Genomic DNA, 12424 nt, shown 5'->3' on the forward strand with positions numbered 1-12424 from the left:
AGCCAGGACTAAAAGCAGACTCTTTGATGATGTTAAAAGGAAAAAGGAAAAGGAAATTGTTCATGACAGATGATTAAATAAGCACAAGTCAACCTGTGTTTGCTTTGCTTTTTTTGAGTAAGCCAACCCTGAATGGTGTTATGGGTAGGTGAGTAGGGTGATACACTACTCACCAAACCTGAATGCTCCTCTTTTTGCCATTTCTCCTTAAGTGCCTGAAGGAAATGAACAAGACACAAAGTACTCTTTATTTTCCCTACAAAGTGACATAAAGAAAACTCTAGAAAAAGACCCTGTTTGTATGGTTGACAAGAAGTGGTTCCCAGATGCTCAAAGGAAAAACTCGAATGCAGCCAGAGTTAGCCAAGCTCTTTCTGAGTTGCTCCGGACTCCAGGGCTGTGGCTAGTATTTCAGAGCGGAAAGGAAACGATCAAGAATCTGAACCTATGCCCCTGTCACCGGCCCGCGGAGGACATGGGTTGGTGGTTTCTAAAGGGATGGAGGGTGGACGCGCACCCAGTTTCCCAGATTCTTCAGCTACATCTGTATGCCCAGCCTGGGATCTGCCCAGTCTTCCTGCTCCCAGAACCGAACCACTCTCCTTAGAAGTCCATAGCATCCTGCTGTGGAGGTGTGAGCATCTCATGGCAGGAGCCAGCCTCACAAGATGGATGAGTGTGCCGAGATTTCCAGATGGATGAGGAGGACTGGAGCAGGGCCTGAGTTGCAGCAGCAGCCAGCCGGGAAGGCAGTCCTGCAAGGTTGCCTTCTCCTCGGCCCCCGTTCATGAGGGCCTGAAAAAGAGCTTCGGCTCCTCCACCGGCTACTCCCATTGGATTCCGAGAAGCTCACAGCTGACGTTCCACAGGCGCTCTGCAGTTTGGTTATTTCGGGCCTTGGGAGACACCCAAGCCTTCCTGCAGTCACTGAAGGACAGAGAAAGAAGGTCAACATGCAGGTGTAGAGATCGAGGTACAGTGAACAGTCCCCCGATCTGATGGACCAAAGATGCAGAGACTTCACTAATCTGTGCCCACCCTGTCCTGTGTGGCTCACCCTCTCACATCTTTCAAAGAAGGAGCAACCCCTTGCCTCCTTTATCCCCAGGACTCTTACCCTGTGTGTGCCCAAACCCAGTGGAAAGCTTATGAAGTCTCTCTCCGAGTCTGTTCCCAAGTGCGTAAAATATAATACATTGCATTGAAGTAAGCCGACTGTAATGAACTTTAAAATATTAAAAATACTTTAAAACAAATGTGTGACTACATATGCTTCTTTATGCATGTAATCTATACTAAGATGTGTTCTGTAATAAGGTGTTAGGTCTGTTTACTACTACAAAGTTCAAAGTAGCAGTGAGTAGGAACGACATTCTGAGATACCTACACCTGTAATGCCTGCCACCAAAAATCCAGGAAGATCTGTGAGAGCCAGCACCTGTGTAAGATGGGGTGATGCTTCGCATTATGTGCTAACTTGGCTAAGCCAGGATTCCCAGTACGGCGTGCCTGTCCTCTCTTCTCTCATCTAATTAATTATCCTCCATTTTGTGGTGTTATATAACTATTCTTCCTTTTATGCATTATAAATCCTAGCCCCTATAAGTTAATGAGGCAATAGTAGTTGAGGCAATAGTAGTGCTAGGGTGTATTTTGAGTCACAGCCTTACAAAAGGGTGCGGCTTGAATCACAGACTTAAAAGCGGGTGTGACCCTTGCTCTGATGTAAGAGGCGTTTCCTTACACACATTCTCTCTTTCTCTCTCTCTGAAGACTCTCTCTTTCCATGTGACCTCCAGTTCTTGGGATTTGAGCCTGATGTTTTTAGGGATTCGCCAGTATTTGCAGGCCTGTAAGCCAGTAGCCTGGCATCTCACCTGTAGATTGCGGGATTTACCAGCTTCCACAGCGCACTCTGCGGAAGGAGGAGCCCCAGCAAGATTGGAGACAATAAGGCAGTCCCACTGAGCTGTGGCTCTCACAGATGTCATTCTATTTATTATTTTCTTTGTGACAGAGCCACAGGGATCTCTACCACTATTGCAATTCTTTGTCCACATCGATAATAGAAGAAAATGTTCGTTTAAGTTGTATAACGGCAAAGGTATTTTCCCATTTAAGTTCATGGACCCTTGGAATTCTATTCACTGAACCCCCTCCTTGTGCCCCATGAGCCACTCCCCCCCCCACACACACAAAGAACCCACATTCCATTTGTTTGGGGTGGGGGTGGGGGGCTTAGGGACTAGAAGGATGCAGGAAGTGAGAGTAGGGCACTGTTCTTATAAAGAACATTTAATTACAGAACTAAAAAAAATTAAATTATAAAAGCCCAGGGCAAGAATAATTGTGGGTAATGAGTATACAATATGATTAATGTAACTGATACCACTAAATTGTGAACCTGAAAACTGTTAAATTGGCTAATACTGTGTGTGTGTCAACAACTCTTTTGAAATCCTGTGCAACATTTGGAAAATATAGTGAAATACTAATAAAAGAAGAAAAGTCTATTATATCATTGTATTTCCTGAAAACCTTGTGTGCTTCTTGAGTGTGCAAATAAATACAAAATCTCTCTCTCCTTTGATGCAAAGTTGGGATCAGACTGAATGAGTTTGGGAAGGATCTTCTTTCTCTTGTTGAAAATCTGTTTTTCATTATATAAGAAAGGAAGAAATGTAGGCTCTCTTAAATGTTTTTAAAGAGTAAAAAATGCGGGAGGGGAAACGAGGAGCTGATACCAAGGGCTCAAGTAGAAAACAAATGTTTTGAAAATGATGAGGGCAACAAATGTACAAATGTGCTTGACACAATGGATGGATGGGCGGATGGTGATAAGAGTTGTACGAGCCCCCATTAAAATGATTAAAATTTTAAAAAGAGTAAAAAATGCCTAGAATGAAAATTTTGAGTCCTCCTCCTCCTCCGACTCTCATCTCTTCAGCAGTAACCACTATCTCCCGTCTGCTGTGCATCCCTTCCAACTACTTTCCAGGCACTGACAGCGTGAACTCTAGTTCTTTACCCCTCAACACATGTTATCAGCATGTTCCCAGTCTTAAAGATTACCTGACAATGTAGTGAGTGACAATGTAATATTTAATCACAGACGAACAACCAGACCTGCAGCCATCAAGCTGATGTCGACTCACAGTGACCCCATGACAGGGTCCACCTGCCCCTGTGAGTTTCCGAGACCATAACTCTTTATGGGAGTAGAAAGCCCTATCTTTCTCCCAAGGGGGAATTGATGGTTTTGAACTGCTGTTTGGTTAGCAGCTCAACGTGTGACCACTATGCCACCAGGGCTTCACAATCGAAAACCCAAACTCACTGCCACTGAGTCAATGCTGACTCACCACACACGTAGGTGGCAAAACTCAGCACTCAGATCAGCACTGTCCTGTGGGGCTCTGATGAGAAGCCGCAGTTGGTTAGAAGACCAAAGGAAACAGGTGAGGTTAAGTTCAATCCTATATTTCATTTCAACTAACATGTCCAAATCACTATGGCATGAAATCATATAAAAAATTAGTAACAAGATGTTTTACATTCTTCGTATACAGTTATATATGCATACCGTGTATATACTCATGTATAAGCCGAGTTTTTCAGCACAATTTTTAATGCAGTTTTTGGTGGTAAAATTAGGTGCCTTGGCTGATATTCAGGCCGGCTTCTACTCGAGTATATACGGTAAGTCTTTATACATGTATATGTGTATTTATATAAAACATCTTCAAAGTCCAGCATATGTTTTACATGTATAGAATATCTCAATTTGATATGACACCTGTGCTTAGTAGCAATTGTATCGCACAGCATAGGTCTGGAGCCAGACTTCCTGGGCTTATATCCTAGGCCCCCTACTTAGAAACTGCATGAATTTACACAAGTGACCTGGCTCTTGTTTGCCTCAGTTTTCTCATCTGTAAAGTGGGGACAATAATGTCACCTACTTCTTAGAGCTGTGCTGATTACATGAATTCACATATGTAAGACACTTCGAAGAAGACCAACAAGATTGTATGGATTCAAGCAACAATTTCATGTACCCGCTTCCTTATTGTTGGACACAGGCTATTTCCCCTGCTGTGCTTGAGAAACGGTGTGTCCGTGGGCAAGTGTGGGCAAAGTGTGATCAAGTCCTAGAGCAGAAAACACGTATGATCCTGGGTGGCCCTCTTTTCCCAAACTCTGCTTACCTGTTGAGTTAACGATAAGATTCAACGCTAATTTCTATTTCTATCATCCATTGAGTTGTGCCAATCTTGATAATACCAGGGAACAGGAGAGAGATCACACTGAGGAGAGGTGACCTGGTACTTTGTGCTTAACTCCCCCAAATCAAAGTCACAGCCTTCAAATCTATGTCAAGGCACAGCGATCCTACAGGACAGAATCGAACTGCGCCTGAGGGCTTCCAAGACTGTAATTCTTTATTGAGCTGACAGCCTCATCTTGTTCCCTTCAAAGCAGCTGTTGGGTTTGAACCGCCAGCCTTCTGGGTAGTAGTCTAGTGCTCATCCCGCCAAAAAAGTACAAGAAGATAAAAGGAATGCAGAGGGGCTGGTAATGACCTTCCCAGCCTCTTCTCTAAGAGCTTGCAGATGGCCACAGAGTTTACAAGACAACACGGCCAACAGGTATAAAGTGGAGCCACAAAATCAGCTCTTTCCCAACTTTTAAGAGAAGTTTCCTCAGAAAAGTGACACTGGTTTGTGGGCACAACCCTTAACTGTATTCTACCGAGCACAGACTCAGCCACTGGCAGGTGTAAAGCCCTGGGCCCCGGGCCTCACCACACACACAGATAATATTGAAGGACTACACTGCCCTCCCAACACGCCCCCCCTCACCCTCCACACACACACCTGAAGTACTTGCCACTCAGGGGCTCCAGGCCCTCAGCCAGGGCGCAGTGCAAGGTGGTCTGCGCCCCCTGCCGCGCTGACTTGACCAACGGGGAGAAGAGCCTCCAGAGCAGGCACAGGAGGAAGGAGTGGCGGACCAGCTCGGAGCGGACGATGCCGGGGTGCACCACATATGTGGTTACCCCAGTGCCTAGGGCAAAGAGGGCAAGGTTAGACCAAGGGCATGCTCCATGTCCCTGCACCTCAATGGACACGTGAGGCAAAGGGCTTCTGGACATGGGCAGTTCGTCCAGGATTCAGGAGGCACCTCACCTAGCCATGCGGACTCACACAGCTAAAGGATCTGGAATGATCGCTGATCTTCTAGGCCCCCTTGGTTCCTAACCCTCTCAGCCTTGCTGGCTTCAATAGCCTCCTGTTTCAGTGCCCTCTTTACACAGTGGCTTAAGGATTGATAAGAAAAGCAATAACATAATAGCAGTATCATTACCAATGATCGAGTGACATTTTTCATGTTTTGTGTAGGAGGGGCTTAGGGGTAGCAATCTGTTTGGAAGTTAGAGGGCTAGGGTTTTTCGTTTGTTTAGTTTTGTTGTGGTTGTTTTGACTTTTTATTGTATATTAAGTATGGGTTTACCTTTCAGATCGTCATATTAACAACTTAAACAACATATCAAGCATCCTAATAGCTTGCCCTGTCTGCCTCACCATCCCCTATCCCACCCCTGCCCCTTCCCCGCATCTTTTTCTCCCTCTCCCTTTCTTCTCCCTCTTGTTAGATAAGATCTGCCCCTTCACTAGAGTTAACACCTGTCTACCTTCTAACCTACAGCTACCCCTTCCCTCTACCCCTGGTAACCATGAGAGCCTGGGGTTACTTTGGGTTATGTTTTGTTTTGATTGAAAACCTCTATCTTCTCGTTGTTGTTTTCTTTGATAAAGAGGCCTCTTCCAATGACCTTGATTTGGACTACATTTGCCTGACAAGCACAGTGTATGAGGTGTCAATGGAGGAATGCTAATGGGACTTGTCAAGGTGATAGGCTTTCCCAAAGCCTTCCTGCTGACACCACTATTTTCAGTACTTCTGATGTACAAAAGAAGCCCAGTGGCCTCATGGCTTACACATTGGGCTGTTCACAGCAAGGTCGGCACTTCAAAACCACAGCCACTCCATGGAAGAAAGAAGACGCTGTCTACTCCTGTAAAGATGGACAGCCTCAGCAACCCACAGGGGAAATTCTACTCTATCTGGTCGGGTTGCTATGAGTCAGACTCAAGGTGAGGGCAGTGAGTCTGGGTTTATTCTGTACAAGCTCCCTGGCTTGGCTCACCTTGAAGCCCTCAGTGATGACAAGTGAAAGAAAGCACCCTGGATTTAAAGCTCCTCACGTGCTTGTATGACGTTGGCTAGCTACTTCCTCAGGCCTCAGCTCTGCTCTACAAAATAGGAATCTCCACACCTGCTTTGCCTGTCGTAAAGGGTTGTTGTGAAAAGCAAAAGGGACAACAGAGAGGAAATAATATATAAGCTAAATATACAGTAACTTTAAGAATTTCAGCTTCTCAGGGGCAAGAACTGTTTGTGGTCCATTTACAGCCTCGTTCTCCTTGGCAACCACTGGGGACATGTGCCAGTCTGACAGCCTGACTTCAGAAGTTCCCGTGGACCACTAATCTGGATTACCCATTTTCTTTTTGTTAGCTTGACTTCAGCCATGATTCTCCAGTTACCTTGGAGCTTCTTGGCCAGCTGCCGAGTAAAAAGTACATTGGCCAGCTTGCTGTGGCAATAGGCGAAACCCCGGCTGTAGCGCTTCTCACCCTGGAGGTCATGGAATCGAATCTTGCCAGCGTGGTGGACCACGGACGACAGGTTCACTACCCGGGCAGGAGCAGACTTCTTCAGTTGCTCCACCAAGAGGTAGGTGAGAAGGAAGTGACCTGTGGGGAGAGCCAGCAGGAGAGACTGAAGGGTGGAGTGGCAGACCTGGATCAGGGTGCAGAAGCTGATGACAGGACTTTACGTTATCTTCCTCTCTTCTAGATGAGAACCTATTTGATGCTACGAGTAACTCCATGCTAATGGTGAGTCAGCATGAGGGAGTGGATGCTTCAAGTCAAGGGCCAGGGCCAGAGCTAGCCTAGAAGTGGTACAATATAGGCTAGATCGGTGCTTAGTTGTACCTCTGCCCTTACCCAGTTAAAACGAATACAAATCTGCTAGCCTTTGATTCTCCCAGGACCCCACAGCGATAGTCATAGGTACGCTCGTGTGTAGAGGCAGGGAGGAAATAGGCAAGGGAAAATAACCTTGACCTGAGATCAGACAACAGGCTTCCTGCTCCCCTCGCTCGAGTCCTCATTTTGAATTCTGAACACCAGCCCCTCTCATCTCTCACGTTCTTCCCAATCCCTCCAGGTTTGCCTGACCAACTTTTGGCTGGATTGACCTTCAGCTGGCTGTGGCCCCTCTGCCCAGACCCAGATTGCTGCACCCCTCTGTGCTTGGGCTTGCCCGGCAAAGCTTGCTTTGTTATTTCATCCAAGTATGACATTCTTCTCCCAAGTACCTCTTGAGGGTTTGAGTCTCTTCATGGTATGGGTGGGAGGACTTCATTTTGTGGAAAGTCTGTCAGAATCATGGGCTCTGCAAAGACCACTGAGGGTTCTCAGCACTGGTATCGGTTCGTCTCCCTACAGAGAACAAGTAGGATGTGCTTCGCTTGTCAGCCACTCAGTGATATTTACCCAGGTGGTTGACTCCCAGGTGGGTCTCAAAGCCATCCGCTGTCTTGGAATATGGACACATCATCACTCCTGCATTATTGATCAGGATATGGAGCTCCTTTTCCTCTGTAAACAGAGCCAAACAAACCCAGCGGTTAGCATGGAACCTGTCATAGCCTTTAATATTTGTCCCTTGCCTTTGTTCTTAAGTAGTCTTCAATGGGACAAAGATTTGGTAGGAATCGCTCCCTGGCGTCTGTCTTCTAAGATACAGTTTTGCCTCAGCAGTCAACAACTCTCCCCATTTGGACCCATTCTCAGTGAAACTCCATAGCTATTGCCCTGGAATCTATATTGGGTTTTTTCATTTTAGTTACTTATATTTTCCTGGACAACATTCATTCATTGATTCAACAAATGTGTACTGAGTACCAACTCTGAGCCAGACCCACTCTAGGAATACAGTGCTAAAGTACACAGACATGGTCCCTGAGCCTCCTGGGATTTGTAGTCCTGGACAAAAGCTAGCCCCTTGGCAAGACCCACACGAATGATGACAGCAGCACACAGTCTCATTTTGGCGTGTATGGCCAGAGAAAACTGATTCTCAGAATGAAAGCAGAGAGTGGCATGAGGGCCACACCTTGATGTCAAGGTGCAAGCCCAGACAGGAACTCACACCTCCAACATTCCCACTGGTGAGGCAAATAGGAGATAAAGATCCTGCCCAGCTTGTCCATCTGCTATCCCTCTGCCACGCCTGTGACCTGCTGATTCATGTGACAGAACCTGTCCAGTGGGGTCGATGATGGTTCTGATGCAAGGGTCCTTGATGGCCCTGGGTGGAGCAGCCACTCCTACTTCTAGCTTCCTGTTCTTCTAGAGACCTCACCTGCCAGAAAATTCTCTGCAAAGGCTCGGATGGATTTGGTGTCTGAGAGGTCCAGTTTCCGCACCAACACCTGGGAGTTCTTTGTATCTGCTCGAATTTCACTGGCAGCAGACTCCCCCTTTAGGACATCTCGGCAGGCAATGTAGACCCGGGCTCCTGGGCCAAAAGAAAGAGAGTGTTCCCTGGGTTTATAAAGAGGAAGTCTATATTAAGTGATCTTGCGACTGGTGGACAGAGCATCTCCCGGCCTTCCCAAACCTGTGAGTGGCTATAAGATCCTGCACAAATAGCACTAGCCAGTTTACTGCTGTCGGCATACCCTCAGACTGGGAATCCTCATATGGTTGACACTCTGTAGAAGACAGTGCTATTTCATGTTGCTTCATATCATCTTCTAGAATAACTGACCTGACCATTAGTATACATGGACATCAGTATTTTCCTGACTTTACATAACAGGAAAAGAACAGGAAGGAAAGTTGATTGTGTCAAATTCCACAAAGTTGGTGTACTAGATGGATGGGAATCCAAGATCCTTCAAATTGCTGTCAGAACCTTCAAGCCCATGAGGAAGGACAAAGAAAGGGGGTGGGGTGGGGTGGAGTCAGGGGGGTGAGCAGGCAGAGCTCCAAGGAGCAAGGCAGGAGGCGCTGTTGGTGAAGGGTGGCATGGGAGGACTTGCCTCTGCGAGCGAGCTCTCTGGCCGTCTCCTTGCCGATGCCTGTATTGGCGCCAGTGATCACCACCACTTTCCCAGGAAGCTGTGCACTTGTTCTACATACCCCACCAGCAAAGAACTTCCTGCAAGGGAAATAACGAACATTCATGCACAATCTTTCCCAACTTTAGACTGAGATAACATAAAATCTATATTGGAGTCAGGAGACCCAAAGAAACTAATCTTCAGGCAACCACGTTTTTTCACTCATCCGCTCAGGTTAGAAGCTCTTGTACCAGGAGCCACAAAGGATCATTTTTACACACAAGGTCAGTGCTCCTGTGCCAGGACCGATGGGGTCCTTCCTTGTCAGATAGCAAAGATAGCTAGCTAATTTTTATCTCTGTAGATTCCCTGAGGCTCACTTCCTCATCTGACCTTCAAACCATATGTACAGTGAACTTGAATTCTGAGCCCTGGGGATCTTCAGTCAGCATTATCAGTGAATAAAGGTGATCAGACTTGCAGAGACCCCATACAGAACACTGTTCTGGGGCTGCCTCTCCCGTTCAGAGAGCCAGCATCCTCAGAGGCTCTCTTCCATCAGATCAGAACCCCCATACTTCTTTACACAACACCCTTTTACAGAAGGCTAGATGGGGAAGGGATGGACGTGGCCAGAGAATCCTCCCACTTTGGGGCAAAAGACCAGGCACTTTACATAGTAAGTCAGCTGTTTGTATCCTCTCAACCACTCTGTTAATATCCTTACAGTGAAGAAAAATGAGGCTCAAAGAAGTTCAAGTCACTTGCTAACAGTGGCTGGCCCAGAATGTGTACCTGGGTTTCTGTACCAGGTCCCAGAGGTACCTTCTGTCCTTGGTGTGTCCATTTAACCTTAGTTATCAGTAGCAGTTTTCAAATTCTCTACTCAGAACATGTCCTTGGCCCCTCCAGAAGCCCTACAGCAAAAGAGCCATCCCAAGAATCATCCGGGGGAGAAAGAGTTCTCCCTCCCTGTGTGCGGGGTGCGAGCAATGAGTCCCTTGGCACTGACCATCCATGAGAACCGGGAAGGGTCACCCTGACCAGGTCAGAGAAAAAAGGAAGACCTTCAGAGAAACCCATGGGAACAAGGAGAATGAGCAAGGACCCCCAGCTAAAGGCCAGCTGAACTACTTAATAAAGTAAGTCAGCTCCTCAGCCTCCCACTGGTGTCAGAATTCAGACCGGTCCCTCCTCCCCCAACCCCAGGTGCCTCCTTCTCAGTTTTCCACCAGGGTATCCATAACCACTGCCCTCCTTCCTGCCTTTTCTGCCCTGACTTTGTCTCCTTCGACCTCCAACCCTGTTTCTTTCACCAGCAGCTGAGAGCTGGCTCCCAAGTCCCAGCCATGTGAAACGCTTAATGAGATGGGGAACTCAGACAAACCTGATGAATGGAGCTGCCATGTACAGGAAAGAAAAGAGAGAGATAAGTATTCCTAAGATCACCAGCATCTTCTCAAGTTCTTTACTTCCTGCGGCTTCGGCTCCGACTTTGTCTCTGGCTTGAAATCCAGTTCTTATTCAGCCTCCAACTCTTGGCTGCTGCTTGCTTTTCTCACTCAGCAACAAGCCCTGCTCTAAGCACAGCCCAGGATCCTGTTTAAATCCGAGAGCTGTCAGAGCACAGCCTGCTGGGAGATGTAGTCCCTAGCACACAGCCTCGCCCTCCCCGACGCCTGGAGCAGCCTGAGGAAAAGCTCAGAACTCACGCTTCCTGGCCAAGAGAAGGCAAGCAAACGGAAGCGACTGCCTCCTCCCTCACTTGTTTCTCTTATGTTGGGCGTGTTTGCTCTCAAATATCCCACCTCTATGCCACCAAGACAGAATCTTTTGAACTTTAGCCACAGACGCCATGATGTTTGAAATAAAATGATCAATTATATAAATATAACGTATATAGAGAATATAAAATACAATATATATTAATACACTATAATATATAATATGATGATATAAGCTATAATACATATGTAATTATACATTATATAAATATAATATAATTATGAACTATGAATATGATTGAAGGATAAAGAAGACGTTTCCAGTAAAAAAAAAAAGACAAAATGAGTCAGAAGACTGGTACCAATTGGTGGGCAGGGTTAGTGAGTGACAGGGAGCATGCGAGGAGCTGGTGAGCCCAGGAACTGGTTCTGTTCTGTAGTTCTGAATTGGGCACTGATTACATGGGATGCGGTACTGGCTCGGCCTGCTAATTGGGCAGATCTATTACCCCCACACTGTTGGCACAGGCACTGTTTTGCAATGCCTCACAAATTATATGTGAAAATAAAATCTTTTTTTTTTTTCCCTTTAAACCGTTGTTTATTGGCAGTGAGCTGGAAAGGGCGATGGAGTTAGCACACACAGACACCACCGCACACCACTGTCACAAAGGCGGCGAGAGGAAAGCGTGGCCTGGAGCCCAGGTGGTGCCCTCCCATCACGAGGTGGGCATGGGAGGGGGCGGGGGGCCTGGAGAGTTGAGGGGGCAGCCTCACGCCACCTCCATTGAGTAGGCGTGGTTAGAGAAGAAGAGGAACTGCGGCCCCAGCTTGACCGCTTGGAGTGTACTTTCCTTGGCAGGCCAGGCTGTTGGCCAGGGCTCGCTTGATGTACGCCTCCTGGGCCGCCTTCAGGTTCTCCTTCTTGCCACCCCCGGCCTTCAGGGCAGATGCCTGCAGGGCTCGCCTGTAGGAGATGGTCAGGGCCCATGGCTTCAGCAGGGGGCACTTGTTGATGGCGTTGAGGTTGATGGACGCCTCCTCCTCGCTCTGGCCTCCAGACAGGAAGGTGGTCCTGGTAACAGCAGGGGGCACGGTGAGGTGCAGTGCGGTGACAGTTGCCATGGCAATCTCCTCATGGGAAAACTGTGTGCAGGCATGGCCGGGGGTTACCATATTGGGCTTCAGCAAGGTGCCTTCCAGGTAGACGTGATGGTCACTCAGGGCCTTGTAGACGACAGCCAGCACCTTCTCAGGGACATATTGGCAGCGCTTCAGGTCATGGTCACCATCGGGGAGGATCTCGGGCTCCACAATGGGCACGATGCCATCCTGCTGGCAGATGCTGGCATAACGGGCCAGCACATTGGCATTTTCCATGATGGCGAGGGCTGAAGGGGTATGTTTACCAATCTTCAGCACACAGCATCACTTGGCAAAGTCAGCACCATCTTTCTTGTACTGGGCACAGCGCTCAGACAGCCCGTCCAGCCCTTGG

At 47.5% G+C, this 12424-nt stretch overlaps 1 protein-coding gene and 1 pseudogene across 1 annotated transcript; both read right to left on the reverse strand.

The window, feature by feature from the left end:
• Positions 1 to 824: 824 nt before the first annotated feature.
• RDH12 (retinol dehydrogenase 12) lies at positions 825 to 10671 on the reverse strand. Its single transcript, XM_004698668.2, has 7 exons — positions 10590 to 10671; positions 9182 to 9300; positions 8500 to 8655; positions 7629 to 7733; positions 6612 to 6821; positions 4878 to 5067; positions 825 to 927 (listed from the first exon to the last, which is right to left on the reverse strand). The coding sequence occupies exons 1-7, from the start codon at positions 10655 to 10657 to the stop codon at positions 825 to 827; spliced, it is 951 nt and encodes a 316-aa protein (XP_004698725.1). The 5' UTR covers positions 10658 to 10671.
• Positions 10672 to 11699: 1028 nt separating this feature from the next.
• LOC101640439 overlaps positions 11700 to 12424 on the reverse strand; it is a 9670-nt pseudogene continuing 8945 nt past the window's right edge.

The sequence above is a fragment of the Echinops telfairi genome, unplaced genomic scaffold (genome assembly GCF_000313985.2).
Source record: "Echinops telfairi isolate 266 unplaced genomic scaffold, ASM31398v2 ScPeMD7_18;HRSCAF=68, whole genome shotgun sequence".
In the NCBI taxonomy this organism is placed as follows: Eukaryota; Metazoa; Chordata; class Mammalia; order Afrosoricida; family Tenrecidae; genus Echinops; species Echinops telfairi.

What these genes read in the sequence shown, in the direction of transcription:
- RDH12 (XM_004698668.2), bottom strand. Translation starts at nt 10,657, where the DNA reads ATGCTGGTGATCTTAGGAATACTTATCTCTCTCTTTTCTTTCCTGTAC. An exon ending in CAGAGAGCTCGCTCGCAGAG is followed by an intron (nt 8,656 to 9,181) that starts GCAAGTCCTCCC and finishes CTTTTGGCCCAG; the next exon opens with GAGCCCGGGTCTACATTGCC. An exon ending in CCTGGGAGTCAACCACCTGG is followed by an intron (nt 6,822 to 7,628) that starts GTAAATATCACT and finishes CTCTCCCCACAG; the next exon opens with GTCACTTCCTTCTCACCTAC.